This window comes from Thrips palmi, unplaced genomic scaffold (assembly GCF_012932325.1).
Source record: "Thrips palmi isolate BJ-2018 unplaced genomic scaffold, TpBJ-2018v1 HiC_scaffold_10, whole genome shotgun sequence".
Classification (NCBI taxonomy): domain Eukaryota; kingdom Metazoa; phylum Arthropoda; class Insecta; order Thysanoptera; family Thripidae; genus Thrips; species Thrips palmi.
Genome location: NW_023144621.1, coordinates 17360021 through 17382264, shown reverse-complemented (window position 1 = coordinate 17382264; position 22244 = coordinate 17360021). Strand labels below are relative to the sequence as shown.

General features: G+C 61.5%; 2 protein-coding genes across 2 annotated transcripts; both read left to right on the top strand.

Moving 5' to 3' along the window:
- The first annotated feature begins 1045 nt into the window (after nt 1–1045).
- Nucleotides 1046–15682, top strand: LOC117645793. The gene is made up of 30 exons (XM_034386221.1): nt 1046–1090; nt 1180–1356; nt 2984–3057; nt 3103–3247; nt 3646–3939; nt 5131–5312; nt 5390–5798; nt 5873–6483; nt 6568–6853; nt 6929–7036; nt 7283–7566; nt 7639–7822; nt 7899–8105; nt 8233–8279; nt 8376–8434; nt 8513–8634; nt 8719–8838; nt 8950–9077; nt 9511–9993; nt 10081–10251; nt 11293–11530; nt 11615–11901; nt 11971–12099; nt 12209–12413; nt 12495–12828; nt 13015–13205; nt 13278–13481; nt 13552–13738; nt 13811–13946; nt 14033–15682. The coding sequence occupies exons 1-30, from the start codon at nt 1046–1048 to the stop codon at nt 14082–14084; spliced, it is 6099 nt and encodes a 2032-aa protein (XP_034242112.1). The 3' UTR covers nt 14085–15682.
- Nucleotides 15683–16078: 396 nt separating this feature from the next.
- On the top strand, nt 16079–18306 carry LOC117653845 (syntaxin-1A-like). Its single transcript, XM_034399801.1, has 10 exons — nt 16079–16162; nt 16401–16544; nt 16647–16709; nt 16785–16884; nt 16961–17035; nt 17117–17284; nt 17470–17546; nt 17619–17756; nt 17905–18015; nt 18116–18306. Exons 1-10 carry the CDS (start codon nt 16133–16135, stop codon nt 18185–18187), a joined length of 978 nt encoding a protein of 325 aa, XP_034255692.1. The 5' UTR covers nt 16079–16132; the 3' UTR covers nt 18188–18306.
- The last annotated feature ends 3938 nt before the right edge of the window (nt 18307–22244 follow it).

Below are 22244 nucleotides of genomic sequence, written 5' to 3'. Positions count from 1 at the left end.
ATCGGCATTAACCTCTTTACTCGGCTCCCCTCGATCACTTCATCACACCCCCGGCCGCCCCCGGCCCCCTGCATGGCGAGTGGGGCTGCGGCCCGGCCCTGCCTCCAGCCCGCCTCCAGCCCGCCTCCAGCCCGCCTCCAGCCCGCCTCCAGCCCGCCTCCAGCCCGCCTCCAGCCCGCCTCCAGCCCCGGCTCCAGGCTCTGCAGAGACGCCACCACCGCCACCACGACTCGTCTTCATTTCGACTTTTATCCCGCCACTGTATACCTAAGGCCGGAAAGGGAGGGAAAATACAATGACCTCAATCATTTTCCCACCCCACTTCTCCCTCTTTCAATCTTTGGGGCTTCTCGCTGCGCTGCGCGGCTCCGCGCCGGAGAGGCGCTAGACTACGCGGTGCTGCCCGAGTGCTGCCTCCAGAGCCGCCCGCCGGGACCGCGTGACCCAGGGCGTCCCACTGCGTTCCGCTGCAGAGCGATAAAGCGGGAAACAATTAACGACGATACTGTCTGGAAAAGGAAGGCGGTGGAAGGGGAAAGGGGGCGGGGACAGTAGTTGGCAAAGGCCAGGGGGACGGCGATTGATAACGGTGCTGAAAAAGAGGAATTGGAGGGCGTCCATCTTGCACTTTCTATCTCCTTGGGCTTCGTCCCTGTCCCTGAGCCGGCACACGGGCCATCCCTCTGCCTCTCTCTCTTTCTCCCACGCCTCCCCGCTGCCTCTGGTTTGTCTCTATTTTTTGCCGTCGCCTCTTTCGCCCGGGGACATTTGAATACGTGTCAGCAGGCGGTGCCCCGCCCCGCCCCGCCCGAGACTTGTTGGCTTTAGTCTTAAAGGGCACGCAACGCAGGTTCGCTCGGCAGCCCGATCACGCGCGCCTAACGTGGAAACGTGGCAACCTCGTTCGACCGCTACACTGCAACGCCACGCTGACGACGCTGACGCACTCCACGGAACGAGTTCACCGCGCCGCCCATGACCGCCGACAGATTTGGGGCGACCGCCTGCCTCTCTGCCTACGTGACCTGCCTCGGCCAACTCGATCATGTCTCCGTGCCGCCTTGCCGCACTGCTCACTGTCAAACCAATTGTGGGCGGAGAACTCCCCTCGAAGTGTGGAGACTGCAAACTCTGCTCTTTCAAGTGCGGAGACTGAATTGCCTTCCTACGCGTTTCCAGTGTGGCGTTGAACTGGGTTTCACAGTGCAGGGCCGCGTGGGCGGCGCGCCTCCAAGACACGTGCGATTGACGGAGGGCGTTCTTTCTGTTCCAGGACCGGGCCCGCGCGACCCGCCCCACCCGCCGCACAGCACGCCCCAGCGGACACCATCACACCAGGTCGACGTCTGCGTACAGGTGAGTCCACACACATTGTTTTGTCGCCCTCATTTATTTATTTTTTTTTTACCCCGGGGGGGTCGAGAGTATCCATTTCAAAGACGCCGTGCCGGGGAGAGCGAGGAGAGGGGGTAGCGCCCTTATTGCGAAACAGTATTATGATCCCGGGAAATTTCTGTGGAGGGAAGTTTGGTGCTATTCATGCGGGTGGCCCGGGTGGCCGGCTAGCCAGCTGCTTTACAGTGGCGGGGCGGGCGGCGCCGCAAAGCCGCTGCACAGCGAAACAAGGAGGGACGTCCACCAAGTCCGCGACGGTCTCGGAGACCGCGAGGGCCAGGTACAAGGCAACTCACAACGCCGAGCAATTCCGAACGGCGGCCACGGCGGCCACGGCCCCACCGCACTGCCGCGGTCCCAAAGTGCGTTTAAAAAGTTTCAGTCCGGTCGTCAAGTTGGCTGCCGTGGTGGCTGAAGAGGGGGGGGGACGCTGCAGGCAAGCCAAGGCGAGCCGAGGCAAGCTCGCTGCTTCAGCTCAAAGGAGCGGATCAGGGATGAGAGGCGAAGGCGATGCAGCCGAGGACGGCGTCGAGTCGCTGTCGAGAGCCTCGTTTCAAGGCACGCCAGCGACTACCTTTGATGACGTCAGATGACGTCAGAGGCGTGCAGGGCGCGCTCGGTGTGCAGCGGCACGCACGCCGGGGCGTCGTGTGGCGCGATCGCAATTTGAATCCCGCATTCCTTAATCCGCATTACCCGAGTCGCTGCAGCCCCCCACCCCGTCCCCCGCGGCCGGGGCGGCCCCTGTTGGTCCCCCGGCGCTGCGACGACGCCACACTGCGAGACTCCCGAAGTCCCGACGCCTCAATTTTCAGCCAACTTGGGCCAAAGTTGTTTCTCTTGTGATCGTCACCGCGTTGGGCTGCGCGGGGCTTCGCGAGGCTGCGCGAGGCCGCGCCGTAACGAGGGCCGGGGACCTCGAAGGCCGGACGGCCGGACGGCAGGCGAAGGCGGACAAAGAAAACGGCAAGCGCGACGCGCGAGGAACTTCGCAGAGAAGCGGGAAGTGGGGCCGGCGGAAAAATTAATCACGGGACAAGCAAGAAAAACAAGGATTACTTTGAAGGAGGGAGGGAGTGTGTTATAATCCGGGGGGCGCGAGGCGGGCGGCGGGGCCGTGGCTTCCAGCCTGCTGGGCCTGTTTAGCGAGGGCGGGGGGCAGCGGGGGCAGCGGGGGCAGCCCTTGACCCCCACCTGGAGGCGGCGGGCCGGACGTGCCGGGAGACGGGAAGGGCGACGTCGCTAAATTTGGACAGGATCATCGTTCCATCCCCCCGGCCTGGGCCTCGGCTCGGCCACGGCCTCGGCCACGGGCGCGTGAAGGCCGCCAGGGCCGCCAGGGCCGCGCCACGCGCAGGGATCGCGGTCGCTGGGATTTGGGCGCCGCGTCGAAAGCAATTCGTCAGACGGCGGGCTGCCGGGCTCGCGGCTGGCGGTTTGGCGCGCTCGGAAGCCGGGATAGGATGAACAGGGAAGGAGGGGATTGTGGTATCTTGTTGCTTTTTCTCTCGTTTTTTCATTCGCCTCGGCAAAGCCACCAATGAGATTCCCCCGTGCGTGTGTGTGAGTGGCGTGCTTTTTGTTCCAGGCCGACCTCCGCGGCGCAGAGCCGCTCTCGTACGAGTCGGAGGATGAGAGCTGCGCGATGGGCCGGCGCACGGGGTCGGGCATGGGCACGGGGACGGGGACGGGCTGCTCGGGCGGCAGCTCACGGCGCTCGCGGCGCCCCCTGCACGGCGGCGGCGCGCACTACTCCAAGCAGGACATCCGCGAGCAGTACTGCATCACGGACAAGCAGCTCATCGGCCTGGAGCGGAGGGGCAACCAGGGCATCTTCGGATGCCTGTCCTACGTAAGTAGCGCTGCGGGCAGTTTTTCAACAAAGTTGGGGGAGGGAAAGAAAGTACGGAGGTTCAGTTCTGCTCGACCAATAAACCACAAAACTTCGTGAGTTGCTAACTCGTATTCTGAATGATTCTGCCTCAGATTTCTTTTTACACTTTTTTGTGTTGAACGTGTTTCAAAAAAAGATTATTAAAATTTTCATCTTAGTTATGAATTATGAAAAGTGTCCGTCTAAAGTTGGTACAGGGATCTCAACCCTGTTGTTTACTCAGTCACTGACCCAGTTTGCACCGCGCAAGCCAGTTTCCTGCCACTCGCCGCAACCGACTTTGGCCATTTTCGCGTCCACTTGCCGTCCGTAACAAACGCAAAGTTTATTGTTTGTTGTTGTATTTTTCCTTTCAGGAAAACTCGCCGTGCGGGGCGAGCAAGTCGTCGCTGCTGTCGGTGTGCATGCGGCGCAAGGTGCCGAGCGACGAGAACCTCCACGAGATCGCGCCCCTGCCGCGGTGGTCGCGCTACGCCAGCGCGGCGGCGCGGGACGACCTCATGGGCGGCCCCGGCGGCATGGGCAGCACCATCCGGCGCCGGCCGCGCTCCGTGTGCACCGTGGGGCCGACGGGGCCGGCGGGCATGGCCGGCCAGGACCCCAAGCGCTACACCTGGGCCGCCGAGGACGAGGAGGCCACCCCGCGGATGGTGAGCCCCGGGGCAACACGGGGTGGGGGCATCACGGCGACAATGGCGGTGGTATTTACTTTCGCTCATCTCGCCTGACCGGCCGCCAAAAGAAGGAAGCGTCCACCCGGGTCCTCCGGTCGTCCGGGCGAGGCAGAAGAAAAGGCGGCGTCTTGGCCGGCAAAGGGCGGCGGCGGTCCGTTCGCCCCGCCGCGCCCCGCCGCGCCCCGCCGCGCATTCCGCCGACCCCATCCGGCCATCCGGCCCGTCCGCCTGAAAGGACCGCTGTGGTGGCGACAGCGGGGAGACAGGCGGCGTGGCGCGGCGGGGCACGGCGGGGCGCGGCGCGGCGGGGCGCACGGCGGACCACCCGACTCGACCGGACAGCCAAATCTCTGCCGCTAGATGCAGTGCGTGGCCGCAGAGGAAGAGGCCGCCGCTCCTAGTGGCGTGGCGTGTGGCGTCCATTGACCTCGGCGACGTGACGCCTGGCAGGGCTGGCAGCGGCGCGACGGCCCGAGAGGAGACGAATGGAAGCAGCGTCGGGAAATAAAATAAAAACTAGAATAACAAAAAGAAACTCCGTGGCGTTGCCGCCTGGCGTCGCCCTGGCACTGGCCGCGACGATGAGACCCTGGCGCAAGCCAAGCAGGCCCAGCCCAGCCAGGGGACGTAAGTAATTTTGCCACCGTCGCCTTGGCTCGCTCCGGCGTTCGGGCGAGACGTGCCTCGTCCTTCCCTCACCCTCAGCCGCTGCCGCGCTGCCGCGCCGACCTCGAATGAATTCAGCGTTTCTGAGAGGGCGACCACTCCGGGCCACGCCCTCCGAGCCAAGCCTCGCACACACACGCACACACACGCGACGCGCGGACAACAACAACCCACAAGGGAGTTTTCACACACCGTGTCGTGTCGCGGGGACTAAGCGTGCTCCACGAGACGGATGAGAAACCGCGTTATAGTTCGAGTCAAGGCCGCGTGAGGGCGCCCTGCCGCGCCATTCCGCACGGACGTGTCGTCGCTCTGTCTCTCTCGCACCCCCGCGGGCCACCCCGCGAGTCCGACAGAGACAGAGCGACTCTTTCGGAATCAGTGTACCGCCGCGGGACTGTCGCGGTGTCACGCTGCGGGGCAAAAAGGGGGCGACAGCGCCGGGGGGCCCTTGCTCCGGGAGGGAGATTTGAACCCGAGACCTCACCTTTCGTTTTCCAGGAACGCGCGCGGTCCGTGCGGCAGGACGGCGACTACGGCAGCATGGTGGACATCGACAGCGGGTCGCGCTACATGAGCTACAGCACCGAGTACCTGTCCGGGCCGCCGCAGCAGAACGGCGCCTGCCCCGCGCACCCACGACTGCCCCCGCCGCCACCACCGCCCGCGCAGCCCCCGCCGAGGTGCGTATACAGTGCACTGTGAAACTAAATTTTGACAAAACTCGATTCACATTCTCATCCCGTTGTCCTGATTGCAGGAAGCACGTGAGCTTCGCGCGCTCGCACACGCTCACGTCCTTCGACGACGCCGTGGTCGGGCTGAACCGCGTGTCGGCGCGCAGCCAGGAACGGCTCATCGACGGCAAGAAGCAGTCCGAGCTGCCCGACGGCATCCTGCAGCAGTCCGCCCACCAGCAGCAGCAGCAACAACACCAGTTGCAACAGCAGCAGATGCAGTTGCACCACCAACAGCAGCTACAGTTACAGCAGCAACAACAACAACAGCAGCAGCAACAGCAGCAGCATCAGCACCAGCAGCACGTCGTGGTTGTCGAGAAGGTGAAGCGCGCCCCCATGAAGACGCAGGCCACGCAGACGGAAGTGTGTCTCGGCCGGAGGCCTCTGCCCGCCAATTTCCTGTCGCTCAGCCCGAAGACGGCCCTCAAGGTGCGGACGGACGGGTTACACTCACATACACTACCAAAAGAAGAGAATTACTTCATTGATTTGTTTTGTTGCAGGTGAGAATGCAGGGCGCCACGCCGCGGCCGCTGACGAAGAGCTACTCGGAGGCTGGCGGGCACTTCGACCTGCACGACGGCCAGGGTCGCCTCGGCGGCCTGGGCACCCCCGCGCCGCCCTACCCCTTCCACCTCGAGTCCGTGGACCTGGCGCACGAGCCGCTGCAGCGAACGCAGTCCGAGGAGCCGCCGCGGTCGCCCAGGCTCGTCTCCGCGCCGGGGCCCTTGCCTCGGCCCGCCCCTGCGCCGCCCCACGGCCCGCTGGGGCACCTGCCCCACATGCCGCAGGGGCACATGCAGCAGGGTCACATGCAGCAGGGTCACGGACAGGGTCACATTCCTCAAGGACACAGTCCGCAGGGCCACGGTCCCCAAGGCCACGGCCCGCACGGGCTTGTCCCTCAGACGCACATTCCGCAGGGCCACGTTCCACAAGGACACATTCCCCAGGGACCTCCCAGCCACATGCCGCAAGGACACGCTAGCCAAGCGCACCACCCGCCCCAGACGCACCCCTCGCAGGGCCGGCCGCTGCAAGGCCACGGCCAGCCCTCACTCCCCGGACCAGGGTACCAGCATCCACCGCAGTCCACTCCTGTCAAGGACGCCAGGTGCGTTGTCCTGCCCATCCTCGCAGAGCTGTGTTGTCGGAGACTTCCCGTTGCTTCAACGCTTTCTCGGCTTTTGTTTGCCAGGCAACTAGCGACTCACGCTCAACGGGACCACCACGACCCCCGCGACGGATGGGACCAACGGGACCCCCGCGACAGGGACCCCCTCGGCAGCAGGAGAAGCTCCATGGTGAGGTTTCGTCGCAAGTGTTTAAACGATGTTGTGTCTCCACTTGTTGACGTCATCTTCACCAACCCGCAGGACATCCTGGAGGCGCGCGACCTGGAGGACCGCCGCGCCACCAAGTACAAGGAGATCCTGATCGACTTCGAGCCGCAGCCGTGCGGCGCGCCGTGCGCGGGGCCCTGCGTGGGGCCGTGCCCCTCACCGCCGTGCAGCGGGGTAGCCCCTAGTGGCGGCCAGGGCGGCGGCCAGGGCGGAGCGCAAGGCCCGGCCGGCAGGCGGCGGCACAGCTTCCTCAGCAATGCCAGCGACAACGAGATCTTCATCACCGACCCACCCATGGGCGGGCCGCAGGACATTTGCCACGAGGTGAGTCAGCCCCGGTGTGGGACGATGGATGTACCCCACGATGAATGTACCGGGCGATGGTTGTACCCACCCCGGTAGGCCGCACGCAAGGCCGCACGTCGGGAGTACGTTCATCGCGCGATGGCTGTACCTTCTTCCGATCAGATTTTAGTGGGTACAACCATCGCGTTATAGTTGTACCCCCTACGGAGAAGACTGCACCAGCACAAGTATCCACTTCTCCATTTCACGCTCCATTTCTTCCAGTGTGTGCTGTCGGACCACTCGGAGCAGGACGATGGCATGGACGAGGACGACGTCGGTGACGTGGAGGACGACGAGGACGACGACGAGGAGGACGAGGACGGCGTGGTGCCGACGGGCAAGCTGATGCATCCTCGGCTGCGCATGGTGGGCATGGCGCAGTCCGACTCGCTGGAGGACGAGTTCCACGAGAACCTCATCTACCGCGGCCTGCTGCGCAAGAAGAGCGTGTCGCTGGAGGACACGTCCACCGCGGACCCCGACCTCGCCGTCTTCTCCAGGGACCAGTAAGCCCCGCGCCGCCACACTCTCCTGCGCTGTTGGCGGAATGCCTGTCTCACGCTGACGCCCATGCGCAGGTTTCGACGCCAGTCGAATCGCTTCGAGGGGCAGCAGGGCTCGGCGGCCGGCTCCTCCGACAGCAGGGCCTTGACGGCGAGGAGGGTGAACGGCAAGGCGGGGCCGGGCGGCAGGTCTTCGCCCTTCGCGTCCTCGGACTCGCTGGCCGACACGAACGGCATCTGGAACGAGAGCCAAGCCACGGTACGAGGGTGGTGGTGTCGCTACGTGAGGCCCGGCAGGCTACTCGAACGACTTGACGAACGCGGTGCTCCCCCAGGTGCTGCAGGCCGACTCCGACAACAACAGCGCCACGGACCAGAGCCCGCAGCAGCAGCAGCTGCAGCCGCAGTCCATGCACAGCCTGCACCCGAGCTCGGCGGCGCTGACGCCGTCCTCGCGCAGGAAGCACATGCTGATGGTGCAGCACCAGCAGCGCTCCTCCATCGACACCGAGGTCCTGGAGGAGGACCCCGAGCCGGGACAGGTGCGTCCTCGCCGCAGGGCCGCGTGGCGGTACATAGAAGTCAACTGTATTCTAGAATTATCGATGGAAGTGTTGTGTAAATATTCATCTGGGAAATCCTATTCCTGACCCTCTTTCTCTTTTCCAGCGCGTGCAGCCTCCCCAAGTAACCATCACAGCCGCACGGGACCAGAGGCAAGTGCAGCGGCGTTTGGCTTTGGTTTTATTTGGGCTTCAGTCTCTCTATGACGCCAGAATGGGGCCCAACTAACGGTGCGTTCGTGTTTACAGCCACAAGCAGACCAAGCCGCGGCGAGACGAGCAAGCCCAGCAAGTGCCTTCGGCCTTCAGTACGTGCAGCTTTACGAAACAATTATCACAAATTCATAAATGTCATCAAATAATCTGACATTCTGTACTCGAATCAGAGCCAACGTCAGCGGGAGGCTCCGAGCACGGGGACACCACGACGGAGGACTACGCCACCGCCACCGAGAACAACTCCGGCACGGACACGTCGTCGCGGCGCTCCGCCGGCCTCGTGGGGGACGACGGCGCGGTGCTCGGGGACGCGGGGGCGGGCGGCGCGGCCGCGGGGGACGGCCACGGAGGGCGCGCCGCAGAGCAGCACCACCACCAGGCCGGGGCGGCGGCGAGGATGGAGCCGGTGAGGAACGGCGGCGGCAGCTCGTTCGAGAGCGCGTCCAGCCACTACAGCCTGTCCAGGGCCGACGACGTCTACGACGACCAGCAGGTGCGTTCACAGCCGCTGCTTCAACGGCAGGCACTCCTTCGAGCTTGTCAGCGAGGAAAAGTCGCGGTGGAAGTAGTCGGAGATTCCTCCCTAAATGCCTGTTCGTTCCAGTTGGTGCCCCTGGCGCCGGACGAGAGCTCCAGCGACGGCCAGACGCTGCGGGCCCAGCCTCTGGAGCCTCCGCCGGGACGCAGGTCAGCCACGCCCCTGAGCGCAGACGACAGCAGTAGTTGCGGCAGGTAGGGCAGGGAGGGCCCGGGCGGGGCCCAGGCTGAGGGGCCCAGGCTGAGGGGCCCAGGCTGAGGGGCGGCCGCCGAGGGACTCACTCTCAGTGTAGCGGCGGCGCTGCACCGGGACAAGCCGCCAGCGGCTCCAGCCCGTGGGAATGCTAGCGCACTGGGATTTATGTTAGTTCCCGGATAAGGGGGATTGGCCACTGCGAAACCCGTTTTTACCGAGGAAACCCAGCGGGAAAGGGGGAGCAATGGAGCGGGCGAGCCGGACTTGTGGCTCAGCCCGTCGTAAACACATGCCGGGGTCGGCCGGGCGGGGCTTGCTTACCTCCGGAGTGCTCCCACACGGCACTCTCGAGGTTGGCGGAGTACACCCACCACATCATGCATGCTCAGCCCCGAGGGGGACTTTTTCCGACGGCGGCCTTTTTGTCGGCAGCTACAGCGTGGAGGGGAGCTCTGTGGACGCCAAGCACGCCAAGGAGGACTACGACCAAAGCCCCGCGCAGCAGAAGCTGCAGTACCAGAAGCAGCAGCTGGAGCAGCAGCAGAAGGAGAAGCTCCAGCAGCAAATGCGCAAAAAGCAGCTGCGGGAGAAACTGCTCCGCGACCAGCAGCAGCAGCAACAGCAGCTTCAGCAGCAGCAGGCGCGCGACCTGCAGCAGCAGCTGCAGCAACAGCTGGAGATCGAGGAGCAGAAGCTGCAGTTGCTGAAGCAGCAGCAGCTCCTCCAGGAGCAGCAGCAGCTGCAGCTGCAGCAGCACGAGCAGAAGCAGGCGCTGGCGGGCCGCAAGGCGCAGCACGCCCAGCTCATCAAGCCGGGCTCCGTCTCGGACGAGGAGCACAGCGGCCACTGCTCGTCGTCCGGCTACTACGAGTCCCCCGCCGAGGACGACGACCACGAGCAAGTGCGGCGCACCAGGTGAGTGGGACGCCGGCACACTGGGAACTGCTTCCGGAAAAGTTTGCAGGGAAGGCGATAACTCTGTGGAATGTGCTTCCCCGGCAGGACGCGGCGCGACTGGACGGAGGAGGAGAGGCGGCGGGTGAAGCGCGGCTTCAAGCTGGACTTCGTGCCGGAGGGCGCGGCGGCGGCGGGCGTCTCGGCGGGCCGGGACGCCAACGGCAAGAGGACGCCGAACGGGCGCAGGGCCGCGGCCGACCGCCGCTCGCCGGGCAGGTCCCCGGGACGCGCTGGCGGGGCGGCGGCGGCGGGCCGCGGCCAGGAAGGCGGCGCGCCCGGCCTCACCCGAAGCCCCGGGGTCCACGACGGCCTCAGGGCCACCTCGCCGCGCGGCACTCCCGACGAAGTGAGTCGGGTTCAAGCACCGAGATGAGAGCTTTTCTTTTTATTCCCTTTCCAGCCCGAACCCTCCTAAACGAGGCCCCCCAGCAGACTGTTTCCGCGCAGCGTCTGTCTCTCTCGCCCCCACGCGGAAGGGTCTGACTTTTCCTTTTGCCACAGCTGGCGCCCTGCTCCGTCCACGGCGTGCTGGGCGCGCACGGCCTGGAGCCCAGCCCGGGCCACACCGGGTCGGGCTCCTCGGACGAGTCCGGCCGCGAGGGCGCGTCCCCGAGGAGACACCGTCGGCCCCGGCGAGGAGGGGCGGGCGGGCGCAGTCCCGCGGGGGGCGGACCGGGCGGACCAGGCGCCCGCAGTCCGCTGTGTCCCGAGCACAGGTAAGCGGGGCAGGCAAGCAGCAAGCAGGCCGACGGCCGCGTAATTTATTTCTTTCGCTGCCGCTCCCCCTCTCTCTCCATCTCCCTCTTCCTTCCGCGCACTCGCGACCTCGTTACGCCCCTCCTTTCCTGCCTCTTGCACTTTCACCCCGCGCGGCCTGCGGCCTGCGGCCCGGCTGCGTTGGCAAAAATTTATTACAATAATTATTCCGCGCTCGTCGTACTTTATGGATGCTGCGCGGTGCGGTGGTGGCTGCCGAAAGATGGGCGGGTGGGGCGGGGCGATGTGGGCAGGAAGGCCGCCGCCATGCCGTCGCGCTGGTCGCTCTGACTGCCAATGAATGCAGAGGCCGTGCCGCCCCGCTGTCTCCAATGTTCCCAAGACGTGCCACGCGTTCCAGCGTCTCGAGGAAGGACGGCCTGACGGCCACCCACTCTGTAAACGGAGGCATTGATCCGCGGCGATACCCCGTGCCGCCTGGACCGGCCTAGCCGACGTGGGGTATGTCCGCTCACCCAGATTGCGTGCCTGTTGTTGCAGGGTCCGGCGCTGGAGCGGCTCTGACAACGAGGCCGCCGATGAGGCCAGGGGCACTGCTGCAGGGGCGGCGGCGTCTCGACGGAGAGGGTCCATCCCCATCCAGCGGAGCCCCGACGCCCTGGCCGTGGACGCGACCGTCACGGGCGGCGGCACGCTGCCCCGCGCCAACCGCCTCAGCCCCAACCGCTACGCCGGCGTGGGGTCCGGGTCCCCGGGCAGGCGGATAGGCAAGCGGAAGGTAGGCGCAGGGCCGCTGGACTCGGCGATACTCCCTGTCTCGGCGCTCGGCGAACGCGGCGTATTGACGCGGTGGTGCTTGCAGAGTCAGGGCGCGGCCAGTCCGGAGGGCTCGGGGCTCAAGGCGCTGTCGGCGGAGTCCCTGCGGTCCGTCAGCCCGGGCAGCGACTCGGTGTTCTACAACGAGGGCCAGAGCCAGGTCGACCACGTGTGCCACCACTGCGGCCGGGAGGTGGCGGAGGGCGGCGAGGGCCACGACGCGGAAGCGCCCGGCCACCACCGCGGCCACCAGGGCCACCAGGGCCACCAGCCCGACATCGTGCAGCCGCCGGCGGACTTCGCGGACTCCCCGAACGGCCACGGCGCCGGGGCGTGCGAGGGCGCGTCGTCGGCCGCGGGGAGCGGCCGGTCCTCGCGCGGCGGCCGCGGCGTGCCGGGCAGGCTCTACAAGAAGGCGGACCAGCGCTTCCGCTCCGAGGAGCGATCCCTCGACCGACGGCCGCACCGCTTCCACGGCGAGGGCACGCGCGCGCGCAGCGAGGAGCGCATCCAGGGCGAGCGCCGCTCCAGGTCAGTCACTCCCGTCACTCCGCCATGTCCAACGCGTGCAGTAACTTCGTGATGTGAATTTATGATTTAATTGTTCTGCCCCTTGTGACGTTCTGCTTGCTCTTTGCAGGTTTCGGCAGCACGCTCGCTCCACGGACGCGAGCATGGACGACCTGGAGCAGCGCGCGTCGGGCTCGTCCACCAGCGTGGCCATGCGCAGCCCCGAGGGCCCGGAGGGCTCCACGTCGGACCCCGAGGACGAGGACGGCCACGTGTACGCGGACTCGTTCCGCGCGCACCACTGGATCTTCATCGGGGACTCGGAGGAGGCCAGGGTGTGGCAGCCGCCGGACGAGCTGGAGCGCGCCGAGGCCGCGGCCGGCCAGGACGAGGCGGCTGGCGCGGGCGGGCGGCGCGGCTCCACCGAGTCCACGCTGTCCGAGCGCGACTTCCGCAACCGCTTCACGTACATCACCCACCGCATGGTGCACCGCAAGGTGGCTGGCGAGATGTACCGCCGCCGCCTCGCGTCCGAGCCCATCGACTGCGACAAGACGGTCAACGTGCGCCGCGGCTCGGGCGAGTTCGGGCTGCGCGTGCACGGTGCCAGGCCCGTCGTCGTGGCCTCCGTGGAGCCCGAGTCCCCCGCGCTCAGCTCCGGCCTCGAGGTGGGCGACATCCTCATCAGCGTCAACGGCGTCAACGTCCTGGAGGCGCCACACTCCGAGGTCATCCGCATCGCGCACGCAGGTTAGTAGCCATGCGTCAATACCCCGTGGCGGCGATATACTCCAGGCCGGCCGGTCGGCCCATGGAGCGCGCGGGGTATAGCGCCTTGCGGCCGCCGCATAGGCACGCCCATGCGCACGGCCGCGCGCGGGCTGCCTACCCCGCCGTTCACAGGCTGACCCCGTGCTGACTTTGCACTGCTGGCAGGCTCGGAGCAGCTGCTGCTGGAGGTGGCGCGCACCTGCCACGTCCTCACCCCCACCGTGCGCGAGCCGGGGGCCCGCTCGCCGCTCTTCTCCGGGTACCTCTGGCGCCTCGGCTCCGGGGAGACGCGGTGGCTGCGGCGGTGGGTCGCCCTGCGCAAGGACAACTCGCTGTACTACTACAAGACTGACTCGGTAAGAGCGGGGCGTTTCGAAGGAAACGAGCAATGCGGGAATGGCGGGTACTCGAACCTCCACTGGTTGCAGGAGACGGACCCGCTCGGCGCGCTGCAGCTGTCGGGCTACACGGCGTCGCGGTGCTCGGAGGCGGGTCCCTCCGCCAGCCCGCACGCACACTGCTTCCGACTGACCAGGCCGCGCGGCCCGACGGCCACCTTCGCCGCGGACAACGAGGAGGCCGCCATGCGCTGGCTGGCGGTGCTCGGCCACTCCATCGAGAGGAACAACCACGTAAGGGCCCCACCGTCGGCAAGCTAGCGCTGCAAGAGTCCTTGTGTGAATCACCCCTGTCCCCTTCCAGGCCGAGCAGTGGCTCGAGATGAGCCGCTTCAACCTGCGGCTGGCGCCGTCCGCCGTGCTGCACCCCGACTGCATCGGCTACCTGGAGTGGCTGGACCGGCGGTGGCGGTCGTGGCGGCGGCGCTACTGCGTGCTCAAGGACGCCTGCGTCTTCTACTACCGCAGCGGTGGCTCCGATTCGGCCCTCGGTGCGCACTTGCCTTCAGCTTGTTTTGTTTGTTTTTAGTTTTTGGTTTTCTGATTTTCACCGGCTGTTGCAGGCATGGCGTGCCTCCACGGCTACCGGCTGCTGTCCACGACCATCGCCGGCCGGCGCCACGTCTTCGAGATGATCCCCCCGCTGGTGCACCAGCGCCACTTCTTCTTCAGCACGGAGACGGAGATGGACAAGAAGCGGTAAGTCCTGGCTGGAAGTTTGCCTCGTTAGCGCAATTTGTTTTCGTTACAAAGTTTACCCTGTTGTTCTTCCTTGCGGCCCTCAGGTGGATGTCTGCCGTGGAGTACTCCATCCTGCGCTGGGTCAAAGTGGCCTAGGGCCTGAAGGCGCTGCTGGAAGGCTGCTGAAAGCCCGTTTTGGCGACTTCACCTTCGCCGCAGTCTTCGCATGCATATCATTGTTGATTTGGAAGCAAGAGATTTGTCCGTTTTCTATGTTAAAAGGTAGAGTTATTTTAAAACCTATCGCTACAATTCACGTACGAGAGACGATTTTCTCAGTAACTTTAATTCTCAGACTTGATGCGTTTCGACTTAGAGGATCATATCGTCGATTAACGAATATGTACTTTACTAAAACGCCATATCGACAGAGTCTGATTATGATAAGAATGACAAAATGGTGCGGACAGCCGCCTGCCATCCGCCGGACACAGTTTTGTACGCACGATATCATCGACTCTTTTTCCTGACCCTTCCTCTATAGAACAATCCCTCCACCAAAATTAACTTGGAAATTGGCGGCGTTTGTCCCACATGGTGCTGCATTGTGTTTAGGTATAAGGATCAGAATAAGTGACTTTTTCAATTGAATTGGTTTTATGATAATGAGTTACCTCCTATTAGCGACATTACATTAAAATCCACCAAGGATTACAATCCACCAAGGATTACAACCTAGGGGCCAATGAATGCTTATCAGGCTCAAAAATGGCTCTTCCTTGTTAGATCAAGGAAATATGACTGTCCCCAGCTGACCAAAATATTCAAAAACCAAATAAAATAAAGTTTTTCTTGACATTTTGGTGTAGAATTCCGAATGGTACTAAGAGGCAATGGCCTCCTCTATTCTTTCTTTTTGTAAATCCCCTTCAGTGGTGGTCTCTTGACCCGTCCCAGCCCGTCCACGAGGAACACACCATGTGATCCGCTGCACTCTTGGCACGTAATAGTGCCCATTTTCGGCGCAAGTTTGGTAAGAAACTGTTCATTTGATTCTTTTTGCCAAGAAAACATTGCAAAATGTTTTTTAATGCATTGAAAACAACGTATTAGCAGACTGCTCGATTCTGCTAATTCTAAATTTCATTTTCACTGGCAAACAGTAAATAAAACTACTTGTCCAAGATTGTTTGGGTTATTCTTATATTTATTTGGGACAGAATAATGTGAAATGTCATGTTAGTGCTACTCACTCATGATCTTACGAAATGTAATTGAATTAGTTAGTTCTAGAGTTGTTAAAATAGAGGTGGAGGTTTGTCGCCTATACGGGACATAGATTGCAGTTTATGTTAATACTGATTGTTCATGTTTGAAAAATTTATTTAATTTATGTAAAAAGTGTACATGATCCTGTAAAGAAACAAGAATGAACTGTGAAATAAGTACTTTCAAATTGTTAACAAAGAACTGCCAATATTGTCATTTGACTGCCAGACGACATTTCATTTAATTCGTGCTCAATATTCATTTGCCAGGTGATAAAAATCACTGTGGTCGCACACCTGAAGCACAAGCGTGAGACTGAATTGTTCTTTGAGAGCTACCTTGTCGTATACACCTTACATACTCAGCGCATACTTGCCACAAGGTAACTTGTGCGACGAGCAGTACTTTTGTAAACAAATTTGATGGATTATTAAATTGAACATTAACAAATTTTGACCTTGAGTTCTTTTTCCTTTGAGTCATTGCATTCAACTGACACACAGCTGCACCCAAACTTTTATCTTTCGCTTCCGTTCTTCGAAACAGGCGCGCTGCTAATTTTGTTGGTGCTGTGAACGTGTATAAAAAACGTTAACTGGTTTCACGAAACATAAAAGCCAATACCAGATTCTCAGAGTCTAACAATGAAGGGGTCCTTTACATACTAAAACGAAATGAGAACTCACGTACTACAATGCAAATTTAAACGCACCATACGACGACAAATCTTTAAAAAAAAATTAAAAGTGATCGCAAAAAATTTTTGCGTGCTTGGTGAGGCCATTGGAGGTAAACAATGTGGGAGTTTAGTCGGAACGGCTCCGAAGAGCAAAGCTGTCTTTTGCGACGCCCGAGACCCGCCTCGCTTTATCAGATAAAAAGAGATAAAAAGAGGCGGTGAGCGCTGAAGCGCACAGTCGGGTATACGCCGCAGCATGAAGGACAGGCTGGCCGAGCTTCACCAGGTAGGACTCAGCCCAGGACGCGATTCAAGTGCTCACTTGCATGTGGAGCCTGACAACTCAAGCCATCATGTCAAATCATCCAAAAACCACGCACAGATGCGCCGATCGTTTTAAAACGCATGTCTCACACGTTGTTGGCCCCTTGTTATAACCTGCCATATGAGGCACGTAATTATGTATATGCACCATTAATGAGCCAAACAATAACCGAGTTTGCGGGTTTAATAAAACTTTACAGGAGGTGGTGGACAAGCTGGAAGACCAAGTCAGATCAACCCAATGGTACGATGTGCCCGTCAAGAAATCATCATTCAAACACACGGACGAAAGGCCACTGCTCGAAAAGTCAAAAAGTATCACACAGAAATTTTTAAGAAAGGAGGTACGATTAAGCATCAATAAAAGTACTTTTTGAGTGCATGGCGATAGCAATAACACTCACTTATTTTCTTTTGATTTAGTGCCTTTGATTGCTATGTTTTAGGATAACAAAAGCTCGGTCAAAAATGCGAAAACAGACAGGTTTTTGGCTAACCTTCAAGCCAAGGTAAGCACATTGTTTGCTTTAATTTTGCAAACATTCTGATAGTGACATGGAATAATTTATATACTTCCTCTGCAGATGCAAATCATAAAATCAGAAGTGTCGACAATACAATGTAATACGAAGGAAATCACAGCATTACATACCAAAGCTCTTATGGTCCCACGCTTAGCTCCAGGTATGTATCTATGCATGTAAGGACTTAAATTTTTGTAAACATATTTTTAAAACATTGTTCTTCTTATTACATGTAGAAGAAGAAATGAGGATAAAAGAACTGGAGCAAAAAACGCGAGAGGCAAATGGACGCATTACAAAACTCATGGCAGGTAAAAGTACAATTTACAATCAATACATTTTTTTGTTATAACAAGCTCAACAATTTTTAACTTTTTTTTGTTGGTTTGCAGAAGTGGAATCAATGAATGTTCCAGACTCAGCCCCGATTCAAAGAATCCACTCGGTGCAGCTTTCCCAGGGGTACAAGTCAATTGAACAGGCCATGGGGAGGTACGAGGCGGAGCTGCGACGCTATGCAAAGGCCCTACACCAGCAAGTGGCGCAGCAGATGGCGATAGGTTTGTACCAGGGTCTCGCCTTATCGGCAGATAGTGGTGGGTGAATCAGTAGAGGCAGGGTTTTCGTTGATCCGCCGTCAAAGCTTCTCAGCGGGACTAGCCCTGACATTGGTTTCCGGTCGGTAGGGACCATTACAAAAGGTTCTACTCTTAAAAACTTTATTTTTTTTAATGCCAATTTTCAGCCAATGGTGGCCGGTGTGACTCAGGAGTCGTGGACGCCTACATTGAAAATGGAAAACTCGGAATGTTTGTCGATAACGTGAGTGCTCTTTAACTGGTTCAGCTTGCATGCGCTCAGCAAGATAAAAGAACTTTGGAAATGGCTTTCCAGTACTTGACGACGGAACAAGAGGCGAGGACGATGCTGCAGGATGTGCAAGACCGGCATAAGGAGCTCCTGGCTCTGGAGAAGTCCATCGTGGAGGTGCAGGAGCTCTTCGTCTGCATCCACCAACTCACCGAGCACCAGGTGAGTGGCGCCGAAAGACAACAGTGGAGCAGCGTCGACAGTGTAGCCAACTGGAAGGCACGCATCGACCCGAGTCGATGCGCGGACAGCACAAAGTGACAGGTCTCTGCAACACTCAGTGAAGTAATTGACGAATGTGCTTCTTCAGGGCGACATGATCGACAGCATCGAGGCCCACGTGGAGGCCGCCAACGCCAAGGTGGCGGACGGCAGCAAGAATCTCAAGTCAGCCAAGAAGAAGCAGAAGTCTGCTCGAAAGGTAAGTTCAGTAACCAGTTACGGAGCGAAGATCGCGGCCTTGCGAAGGATTTTTCTTTGCTTGCATTATCACCAAAACTTACTTTTAAATCTTTTTCCAGAAAAAAGTTATTTTAAGTGCAGTGGGTGCAGCTGTTGCCACTGGACTTATTGCTACACTTATATTAGTTTGATAGTTCCGAGCTGTCTGTAAATTTTACCTGATAGTCCGTCCACAGAACACGTTATTCAGTTGAAAGAAACGAGAGAGAAACGATTCACAAGAATATTGTAAATAAATTTATTTTGGTGACATCTGGCATCTTTTTCCCCCCTTTGTCACTGTAAACACAAATCCGCGAGCTCACGGCCTGGAACCACGCACAGGCGGTGCTTGTGTCCACGCCCCCTGCCCTGCTGCGGCCGGGGATGCTGCTCTGCTACTTGAGCGCGGTATTCATGAGTTCAATTTCCAGGCGAAAACTGGAATAACGCGTAACGCCGACGGCCCCAGCGCACGCACGCGCGGGAGGAAAGGAGAGAGAGGGAGAGTTGGCGATCTGGCGGTGCAGGCGGTGGGAGCGAGGGAGAGCACGCGCGAGGCCTACCCCACCGCGACGCGCCGCCGCGCTGGGCCGTGCGGCCGACTGGGCTGGGCTGGGCTCGGAGGGGGGCCTGCTCTGCCTGCTCTGCCTGCTCCGCCGGACGGGACGGGGCGAGCGCCAGGGCACTGCCAGGGCCCCGCCACCGCGCCGCGCTCAGTGCGGACTGACGCCCCGCGACGACCGGACGCACGCAGACTCGCGCCGCGCCGCGCCGGCCGCCAAGCACGTGCCGCGACACGCGACCGAGCGAGCAAGCGGGGAGGCGAGGGATGACGGCGTGCTCGCCGGCGGGGCGGCCACCACCACGCGCTGCTTGAGGTCGCCCAGCACCACGGCGGTCCCGGACGACTGTCCCGGACGGACCAGGCCGCCGGCGAGGAGGCGGCCTCGGACACCTGTCAGCGACCAGCATGATGCCGCTGTCTCTCCTCGGAGGCGCGGGCGCCACGTCCGAGGACGCCCCGCCCCTCCGCGACGACGCCAGCGCCGCCTGCGACGCCACCACACCGGCAAGGCGGCAATCGCACTACAGTGACTAGAACGTGCCAAAGTGAGGGCTGATCCCTTCGGACGCCCCGTGCAGAGTGTCTGTGTGAGTGTGTGCGTGGGACGACTGGGACGCCGACAAGAGGATTGGACCAGCAGGGGCCCCTAGCAGCAAGCCTAGCAGTGCCGCAGCTGACACCCACCGCCTGCCACTGTTCCCGTCCCCCGGCTCCCTCAGGTCGCTCAGGTAAGGAGGCTTACTAGTGTTATTCCTCTTACAAGTGGCGCGGCGCCGAGCCGGGCCCTGGGCCGGGCGTGGGTTCAAATCCCCCGCACGCTAAGGGGCTTTGGGGTTCGCCATTGTTGGCTGACGCGCGAGTCACCAGGCCGCGTCGCCCGGGCTTACTGTCAATACACAATTGTCAATTTTATTTTCGTTTTACCTTTCAAAACAGCTCGGGTACCTTAATTAACGGTGAAAAAGCATCCACTGCCGACACTGACTCCGCGTGAGGTCCACCAGACCTCGCTGCTGCAGCCTCACTTTTCAATAAACAAAGCCCCGTGCCGCTCGCCGCGTGGCGCCATTAACATTACAGTTGTGGGTTCGACTCCCGGCGCCGCGCCGGTTTTTCCGGCCGCGCGTTGGGTTCGCCGGCCGGCGGGTAAACAGCGCGTTCGCTGGCGCGCTGGCGCCGGTCCAAGGCGTGATGGATCGCTCCTAATAGTGGGCGGCGTAATTATTTACAGACCATAAAATTTGGCGCTCTGCACTGCTCGGTCCTCTCCCAAGGCCGGCGTTATTATTGGCAGTTTAACGCACTCCAGCGGCTGCAGGGGCTGCAGGGGCTGCAGGACTCCAGACCCTGGACTCCGGGCCCTGGACTCCAGGCGGACCAACTTTACAGCCCGATTATCGCTTCTTATCAAAGCCAATCCGAGTGGCGCTGGGACGCGCTGGGACGGCGCGCGTGGCCCAGTTTAAACAGTGGGTATCGGCGCTTCTAATTGAACCACCCCTGCCCTGCCCGGCCCTGCCCTGCCTGTCCCCCGCGTCCCCGTCCGGCCGACCGGCTCGCTCCGCAGCCCCACAGCCTCACCCCACCCCGGGGACGGCCTGGCGTCCGCGTGGCCGCGCCGTGGCCGCGCCGTCACGCTCGCCGTCGTTTCAATCGATTTGGCTTTGCTAAGCTTCACCTGAGGCGGACGCCCAACACGGCCAGCACGCCCGCACGGCAGCCGCCCTCAAAGGCCGGGACTTGTATTAGCGACTCAAAGGGAATCCCAGTCCCCAGCTCGCTGTTGGACCCGACCAATCCGGTGCCTTTGCTATTGTCGGCGATGTTATGGCGACGGCCTCAAAGTCGCGTAAAGTCGCGCAAAGCAGGACGTCGTGGGCCGCTGCCTCTCCTTCTCCTCGCCCCTCTCGTTCCACGACCCCTCTCCATCGCTCTCTTTCTCCTTTGAAATCAATTTTCGGAATGTACTGAGGCGGCCGCAAAGGAGCTGACAGGCAGAATTTCCTCCCTGACGCCACGGCATTACTTTGCCCACACTCAATACCGAAGCATTAGTTTGCTCGCACAATGCGACGTGCCTCAGTGGGCGCGTGTGTGTGCGTGTGTGTGCGTGTGCGTGTGCGTGTGAGTGTGTGTGAAACGCAACGACACGAGAAGATCGCTGCTGCTTCTTCAACTCTCGCATTCTCTCGCGCATTTGTCACCACCCCTCTCCTCGTCCGTGTGTGTGTGTCGGGTGTGAGCGAGTGAGACAGTGTGTGCGTGCGCACGTACTACAATGTATGTGTTTGTGTGTTCTCCGCCCTCCTACTATATTATATGCCGAAACGTAGCGTCAGCTTCGACAGGAACAAATGGAGGGCGGTGCACAGTGTGGTGGCTGCGTGGGTGCCGCCACCCTTTCCCCGGCGTCCGGGCGGACCGAGGAGGGCGGACGCGCGGCCGGGCCAGGCCGGGCCGACACGCCACTACTTTGCGGAAGTATTTTGATGCGGCGCCGTTTATGACTCTTTTTATAGGGAAGCGGGTGGACGCACTCCACCGTGAACGACCCTCGGCCACGCCGCCGCACTGCCCCGCACTGCCGCACCGCACTGATGATGCGCCCAGCGCCCCGTGAAGCGGCCCTGGAGCGGGCGTGAAGCCACTGAGGCCGAGACCTTGACCGCCCCGCGGGCCGCGGCCAGCCCTGTCGCCGCTCTGTCTCTCTCGCACCCCTGCGGCCCGCCCCATGACAGAGACGGCGCGAGGGAGGAGTCTGCGGCCGCGATGAGGGCTTTACGGCGTGTCGTCAACGCGGCGGACGCGGCCGGATGGCGCGGCCCTTTCGGAAAGCGCTTCGCTGCAGCTGCAGCCTGGAACGCTGGAATAACTTACAGGATGGTTTTTGCGTCGCTCTGTCTTTCTCGCGCCCATGATGATGCCCCATGACTGGCTACTGCACCATGTGTGGAACTCCAACAGTGTAGGGTCCGCGTTAGCAGGTCCCCGCGGTGTGGCGGTCCGCCGACCTGGCTTACGGTGTGGCCGGGGGAGCTCCCTGACTCCCTGCGCAAGCTGCTGCCGGCTAAGTCAACCTCCGCCCACCTCGGCGCGCCTCGGCGTTGACCCAGGTCAAGTCCCCCGAGCGCCGTGCCGCCGTGCCGCCGTGCCGCGCCGAGCAACGCGGAGCCAGTGACGCCGTGCGTGGGCGGTCCTCGCCCAGGCGCCTCCCCCGGGGCCGTGTTGTCTCTCTCGCACCCCCAGGCGGGCCCCGCGAGTGCGAGAGAGACAAAGACCACTGGGGTCGGCGGCTCCGGCCGGCATTACTCGCGAGACAAGTTTCTAATCCACACTCGGCGGGGCTCGCGCGGCTTGGCTGCGCTGCTCTAAGCCGATGGGGGGGACGCCGCGCGAGTCGCAGCCGCGCTGCCGCCAGCCTCGCCTTTGTCGCCGCCTTTGTCGCCGCCTTTGTCGCCGCCTGGACGTCGTGCTTCCATTTCCTGTCGCAGCTACGCGGCGCCCCCACAGCAGCCAATCGCTTCGTCGCTCCGCCCTGTCGCACTCTCGGGGCACTCCATCGGGGGGCAGGAGAGACGGCGGCAACCCGCTCTGAATCAGTCCGTTATGATCTCGGACAAAACGGCGCTCCCCTCGCACGT

What these genes read in the sequence shown, in the direction of transcription:
- LOC117645793 (XM_034386221.1), top strand. Translation starts at nt 1,046, where the DNA reads ATGTCTCCGTGCCGCCTTGCCGCACTGCTCACTGTCAAACCAATT. An exon ending in GACAGCAGTAGTTGCGGCAG is followed by an intron (nt 9,078 to 9,510) that starts GTAGGGCAGGGA and finishes TTTTGTCGGCAG; the next exon opens with CTACAGCGTGGAGGGGAGCT. An exon ending in TGGCTCCGATTCGGCCCTCG is followed by an intron (nt 13,739 to 13,810) that starts GTGCGCACTTGC and finishes CGGCTGTTGCAG; the next exon opens with GCATGGCGTGCCTCCACGGC.
- LOC117653845 (XM_034399801.1), top strand. Translation starts at nt 16,133, where the DNA reads ATGAAGGACAGGCTGGCCGAGCTTCACCAG. An exon ending in GGCTGGCCGAGCTTCACCAG is followed by an intron (nt 16,163 to 16,400) that starts GTAGGACTCAGC and finishes AAAACTTTACAG; the next exon opens with GAGGTGGTGGACAAGCTGGA. An exon ending in CATTACAAAACTCATGGCAG is followed by an intron (nt 17,036 to 17,116) that starts GTAAAAGTACAA and finishes GTTGGTTTGCAG; the next exon opens with AAGTGGAATCAATGAATGTT.